Genomic DNA, 7340 nt, shown 5'->3' on the forward strand with positions numbered 1-7340 from the left:
TATGTACGTAATTTGTGTGAGGTGATATCGTATGCCATGTCAAGACGGACATAACTATGCCAAATTGACACCGCGTGTCGAGTTTACACATCGCTCATGTCGAATTTACACATCGCTCATGTCGAGAATTTACTCGAAATGTGCGATGTGTAAATACTCAACATGTGCGATGTGTAAAAACACGACATGCGCGATGTGTAAAAACTCGCCGCGCGTGATGTACAAAAGCTCGTCATGTGCGCGATGTGTAAAACACAACCGGAAGTTACCGATATAACCTGACACAAGCGTGCAACATATTTATGTCCGTCCTGGCGTGCCATAATAAATTGCACGGTAGGCCAACATAGTACAAAAAAAATACAAAAAACAACAGTAAGTCAAGTTAAATATTTAATGTGTCATTTCAACACAGACAAATAAATATACTGTACTTATATCTAAAAACATGAATTATTGATGATTATTATTATAGTCAATTCGAAAAGTACAATATAGACAGACCTGCATTACATCAATTCAACTTCTTCATTGTAGATTACATCATTAATCACAACAAATACATCATTACGCCATAGAAATATACTCTGAGCATTGATGGCCCATATTGGAGATGAATTAAAATGATTGGATTCATATTGTTTCGATGTGCTTTTTAAAAACATTGTTATAAATCGAATAACTGTCTATTTCTTGTTCTCATTCCGCATCATCGTTGCGAACTCTGCAAAAAATGATTAAAATAATCGCAAATTAAAATTTAAGTTTTCACGCCCAAATTGGATGAGAGACTCATTTGGTCGAAAAGCAATCATACTAGGAAATTCATAACCGGAGGATGTAGTATATAATTACACACATTTATTCACAATTCACAATTAGGCTACATTTACAATATTTAATAGTATACCAAAAGAAGCGAGTGCTTTGTCAATTTGGTAAACATTATTTAAATGCATCTAAATGTATACAACATTCAACACAAATTACGTACAAAAAAGTAAAAACATTGGTCGCGGGCGACCGGTCAGCACCTCCGGTGGGGCACTCCCCAGCTTTGGGGATACGGAAAAAAATTTACCCTCTTTAATAGTGACGCACATAAGCGTGACCACCAATCAAAGTGACCACCACAGGTGAGGTATAAAAGGACAAACAAAATCTGTTTGTCACCCGAAAGCACTATACCGATCATGAGGCATATAATAGGCTTAATGTTTTTGTTTATTTTCTCCTCTGTTTTAGATGTACTCAATATCATTTCTTTAGTTTCTTTTTAAACAGACTATAGGTATTTTAATATATTGGTTTTATAGAGCGCGTTCCAATTATTTGGTCCGAGATTGAATATGGATCTATGACTTATTGCAAGTCTGGAGAATGGTAAGCACATTTTCGTTGAATTTCTAAGGGTTTTTGCGCGTTCACTTTTTTTTACTTTAATCAAGGATTTCATACAAGTGAGGGGGTAAATGTCGAAGATGAAATTTAAACATGAAAAACTGTTTAGATTTTGAGTAGGTTAAATTGTTTAAATAAGGGACGTGATCTAGTATCTGTCTCTGAGTTCGTTTTTATTCTAACTATTAATTTTGGTAACTTGGGTAGTTTTTCAGTAAGTGTTGGATATTCATTTCCCCATACAATGTTTCCATATTGAAGCTGTGGCAAGATAAGAGCATTATATAGATGTATTAATATGTACAGGAAATATATTTTTAACTTTGCAGACGATACCAATGGCCTTAGAAACCTTATTACATATATATTTGATGTGGGGTTTCCAGCTTAAATATTCGTTTGTAACAATAAGAAAGTAATATGTTCTAATCTCTTTAGGTTTGTACCATTAATTTCTATGGGAATATTTTGTCTCGGTATGACAATTCTTTGTGTTAGGAAAATAACATAATTACATCATTAATTTTATTTACATTTAGGACAAGTTTGTTTGTTTTTAACTATTCATTGAATTTAGAGAGTTCAGGATTCAATGTATAGGTCAAGTTTGTGATATATGTATTTGAATAATAGACAGTGATATCATCAGCGTAGGCGATTACCTTAGCTATATTACTGACATAACTTATATCATTTACATATAGTAATAATAGTAAGTACCTCTAATACCGTAATGATGAATCATTTTTTTATCAAAATGTCATGATTCATTAAGTCAAAGGCTTTTGATAGATCCATAAAAACACCGACAAGAATTGTATTGGATTCGAAGGATGAGAGAATATCTTCAAGATCAACTAATCAATTCAAGTCAAGTCTCGAACAGACATAGACCAACCACCCTTTAAAATTTGCGCCATATTCGAGATATGATGTCATTGTCAAGAGGGGCTTATAGGCATAGCCTAGCCTCGACTCCGGATCCAGCAGATGCAAGTAATACAAGTTGATGTCGTATTTAATAAGAAAGGGTAATATATTGGTAAATTCGTGTAAGACCTCAGTGCGCCCACTCACATCGTGTGACTGAATTTAAAATAAACTTCCGTCGGTGGTATACCAAATCTATTAAGTTATCAAACTTGATTTAAAATAATATGTCCTTACCTCGATAATCAACATACGAATTATTATCTGTATCATATCCGTTAAAAATCTGCAAAGCTTCGTCGGTAAACGAATGGCCAAACAGGCGCTGAATTGTGGAACTCAGTTCAGAGCGACTGTATGAAAATTGAAAACATAAAAAACACTGTATAACAATAGATTTTTTGTACTTCTTATTGTCACGAACACCGTGGTACGAATAACATAAAAAATAACAGAATGTTTCAATGACGAATTAAAAGATGGACATTATTAGTAATATTTGTCAATTTCGGAAATGTATTTACATTTAACTACGTATATGACATAGACGTAACGGACCGACTAGTTGTTCGTTACAGTTAGCAGACTAGACTAGAACAAAAGATTACCGATATAATTAATTTAATTCATGCGATAGTTTGTTTTTTTTCTTCAAATTTTTATATTTTTTATCTTTGAATTATTAAAGTATTATTTTCTATAGAAATCTTTTGAAATGAAATAAATAAAAAAGACTAGATGTTCGTTCAGTTAACCGACTGGGTGTTCGTTACAGTTAAGGCCAACTCATACAATCGTCTGACTCGTCGGACAAGACAAGTCGTCTTGAGATAGCGTCGGGCGTAGATTTTAGGTCGTCGAGAGAACTTTAAATATGTTTAATTTTCTCCCAACGATTGGCCTTTTTAGCCTATTAGAGAATACAATAGAATAGAACTTTGTATATCAATATTCTTATTTTGTCTGGAAAGATAAAAGTCACTTTAAAACTGGATCCCCTGTAAACATCAACTGCACCCCATACCTCCCAATTCCCTTGGCTGTACCTTACCTGATAACTCCATCTCCTGATGTATCGTACAATGAGAAGAGCTCGTAGATTTCGGCGTTTGTTGGAGACATACCTGATCTTCTGACAGGAGATTCGTGTATTTCATTGTCCTGACTTCTGAATCGAAATCCTTGAAATTAAAGCATGATATTATTAAGTATACTACTTACTGTAGTACACATTATATAATAAACAATATAATCAATAAACAAGCATTCTGATTAAATAAATCGTTAAAATAAAATAAAATTCAAATATACTGTATAGAAAATAATTAATGACGTGGAAAATAAATGATTTTCAAAAATTGCATAAACTGTATTACAGACACGTGTGCAACATATATATAGTGGGTGTAGTTGTTGTATAGGCCTACCTGTCGAAAGCATACAATTTAGGTTTATAAAAATGAATTGGGCTCCTAAACACAGTATTTAAAACTATTATGTTACAAACATTATGTTGTATGATGGACAGTTAGGCTGCTACAGGCCTATACTATGAGGCCTATACTATTAGGCCTACTACGACAGATAACTATACTTTATAACCATCATCCGTGGTATAACTATGGGCGGGCCTACTGCAATTTAGATATGTCTCCAACCTGTACGTTTAAGATGTTTATTCTCGTATGCTGAAACGCTCTGACAAAGGAATGAGGCGCAAATGCAGATGTACATCAAAGTAGTTCCTTCCATTATTACACACTTTCTAAAATTTATTTTTATAAAAAAAAAATACATATTACGGCAGGTGAGAATAAAATAGTATAACAGATTTGTACCTCTTTCTATATTTCCAGTGGCATTAGAAGAGTTGGTCACTAGCTTATCTAGCTGCGCTAAACATCTCTAAGGATGTTAGATGTACACCTAAGATTACCCAACTATACTAGAGAAAAAAGGTTACCTGAATATCTGGTATATCTGAAAAACTTCTTAAATTGTATTTCTCGTGTGTGAAGTTACAGTACGCGAATTAATCAACCCATTCCGCGTTTTTGTCTAATATATAGCGTTCGACAAAACAAACGTCACACTATACACACATAATAACAAGTTTAATATAGAGAAAAGTCAGACTCAATGAGTAGGTGTAATGTGTGTAAAAGCACTTATCTGCTTCTGTCATATCTTTGTTTAATTCATGCCGAAGACTGAACAAACAGAGAATATGCCAGATACTCGTTTCCAATTAAAATCTTAAATATTGCGGTTTTGTTACGATACTTAAAAACGAAGCAGCGGGTTGTCGTCAGAACAGACGATTCTGAACAGATATCCAAAGTTATGAAGTACACCGTGTGTTTGAAGAGAGAATCTGGAGGCGGATTTGTTAACTTAAATCAACGTAATAAACATTATAAATCAATTATTTAAATTAATAGTGTTTACCCAGATTAAACTGAAAGTGTCAGAAGAGAAGATTTGCATTTTAATATTAGTGGCATCAGTTAATGTCAAATTCAATACGTCGATACGAAAAGCAAAACATGACTTTGCAAACTGATTTATTAAAAGCAGAACATAGTTCAGTCAGTACAGGTTGAGAAAAAAAGAGACCTGTTTAAAATATGATCGATATGATTTTGTTATGTACAACAGAAACAACAAATCAGAGAGAGACAACAAGTCACAGTTCAAAGACTGTATACAAATTATCCCAAAAAGTATCGGTCGAACGCCATTAAAGCAGACAGAGATTTTTATGACCAATGCGGGGACCAATGTCACTCCATGGTTTTCACTTTCATTCCCACATCCAATTTACTTAGTGATATGCCACATTAATACTACAACATCGACAACGTCACCGATATTTTATGAATAAAAAACGTCGGCATGCTATAAGTAAAAGAAGGAACGTCATTCATGAAGTCCAAAATAGACATTAATGGCCAATTCTAAAGCTAAATTAACACAAATTAAGGGTGAAAGTTCAATTGTTTCAATAAAGACTCGTCGTATAATTCTAATTATAACTCGTTAATTTTGTAATTGATTCATGAGTTACAGGCCTATGACGACTTAATTTAGTAACTAATGAGTCGTCAATATATACGTGCGATGTGTAGGTGTATTATTAAATGGTAAGTAAATATCTGTCATTGCATCTCTTACGGCCTGTGATATGTTATCCTTTAGCACGATTGATCTAAAAGGTTGACAGTTGGAAATACCTAGGAAAGCGACTGGTATGTTCATTAAATTAAGTTAAACATTAATTTAAATTTGTAAAATAGGACTACGATAGACATTGGAGGGGCTTCAACAATATCTAAACAGTAAATGTGAATTGTGCACACAGGGTTAAACGTCTCATCCGAAGGTCGATCAGTAAGTGGCCTTTGCATAGACACACGAACAGTTAAATTTAAAATGTGCACAAGGGGCCAAAATCTCATCCGAAGCACCGAGTGGAGAAGATGTTCAAGGACACAGACGACTGCACACGGGCAAAGGGTTCGACCTGATTTCCATCATTCATATCTGGGACGGAACCAGGATTTTTAAAACGGGAGCACTAACATCTGCGAGGGGCGTGGGGGGGGGGGGGGAGGTGTAGGATTTTGTTAGAGACTTTTAACTAAGTGATTATTTATTTTTAATACGGTCCCCTGTAGGGCACCGGAAAATTCACTCTGACCATTCTTTGAGGGTTTAAAATAATATTAAACAAACGTACGTAGATAAGCGGATAAGAAATCCATTACCGGTATTTTCTGTAAAAGAATTACAAAATAGTCATACTTTCTAAATATTATTTACCCTAACCCTCTAAATAATCTCTGGTCTCACTATAAAATAAAACAATTCTTACATCACACCTAATTCATATTCAATAAGGCAGTTGAATATTCAATATTGTAGTTAAATATAACTAATGAATAATTAACTTGCCTATAAAAATATAGCCACCAGCCCGAGGTTTCCCCTTTTTTAACGGACATGCCATTCTGTTATGTAGTTTTACAATGTTGTTATCTATGTTATTTTTAAATTAGAACATATGATAAAATATATAGACCTACTGTAGGCTAGGCCATCACAGTTAAAACATCAAGTGAATGATTGCAGTAAAAAACTTAAACCAGGCCTATACACTGAAATTCAAGAGGTTTTAGCCTAGGGCAGACCTAGTAAATGTCATTTATTACCGTGTTCGAAACGATACTCGTCCCAGCATAATATATACATTTATAAGCCTATACAGTGTGTATACATCAGTTGTTTATCTGCAAATACACGATCTACTCGAGCTACAAGGCCACTCCCTGGTGGACCAGACGCAGTGCGATAACATAAATGAAATATTTTGGGGATCGTCTCAATTATAGCCAACAGCAAACAATAATGTATACATAATCATGATGTATACATAATCATGATGTAATACAAAACCTCCATGATACACAATGTACTGCAGATTGTAGACTGAACCTAGGGATCTTCTTAAAAGTAGTTTTACCCGTAATTGCCGAAATTTGTTAGGCTTTTATATTTAAATAATTTAACACAATTAGTCTTTCCAAAAATAGATATCAAAAAGTAGTTCACTATTTAATTTTAGCTGTCAAAAGTATGCCCTAAATTCCGCGTCTGTAACCGCTAACTTTTATAGAACTACTCAATAAAACATGGCTAGGGAACATGCATAGTAATTATATTTTGAAAGACGGTTCAATAAAAAGTAAAGAGTTATTATCTATTATGACGTATTTTCTTTATTTATAACTTTTGCCGTTATCGCGTTTTGACGTAAGAATGCGTACACAACCCCCACATTAATTATGGAATAGTCTCAAGCGCAAATTCAACGTAATTGATCACGGTTGAAAGTGCACCGTAAAACAGATACTTGATTACGCATTTTTTAATTTCTGAGAAAATTACATACGTAGATAATGAATAATATACCTCAAGTAAAAATATTACGAAAACACTAGAAAGAACAT

General features: G+C 33.8%; 1 protein-coding gene across 3 annotated transcripts; it reads right to left on the bottom strand.

The window, feature by feature from the left end:
* Positions 1 to 380: 380 nt before the first annotated feature.
* LOC140039731 (uncharacterized) lies at positions 381 to 6690 on the bottom strand. Of its 3 annotated transcripts, XM_072085343.1 has the most exons (6): positions 6543 to 6690; positions 6071 to 6107; positions 3990 to 4096; positions 3383 to 3512; positions 2569 to 2684; positions 381 to 724 (listed from the first exon to the last, which is right to left on the bottom strand). In XM_072085343.1, exons 1-6 carry the CDS (start codon positions 6580 to 6582, stop codon positions 687 to 689), a joined length of 468 nt encoding a protein of 155 aa, XP_071941444.1. In that variant the 5' UTR covers positions 6583 to 6690; the 3' UTR covers positions 381 to 686. The 3 variants fall into 3 exon arrangements, with proteins under 3 accessions (XP_071941444.1, XP_071941446.1, XP_071941447.1); XM_072085345.1 differs by lacking the exon at positions 6071 to 6107 and having other exon boundaries at positions 6543 to 6688; XM_072085346.1 differs by lacking the exons at positions 6071 to 6107; positions 6543 to 6690 and adding an exon at positions 4295 to 4539.
* Between the last annotated feature and the right edge of the window lie 650 nt (positions 6691 to 7340).

Source organism: Antedon mediterranea, chromosome 2, assembly GCF_964355755.1.
Source record: "Antedon mediterranea chromosome 2, ecAntMedi1.1, whole genome shotgun sequence".
In the NCBI taxonomy this organism is placed as follows: Eukaryota; Metazoa; Echinodermata; class Crinoidea; order Comatulida; family Antedonidae; genus Antedon; species Antedon mediterranea.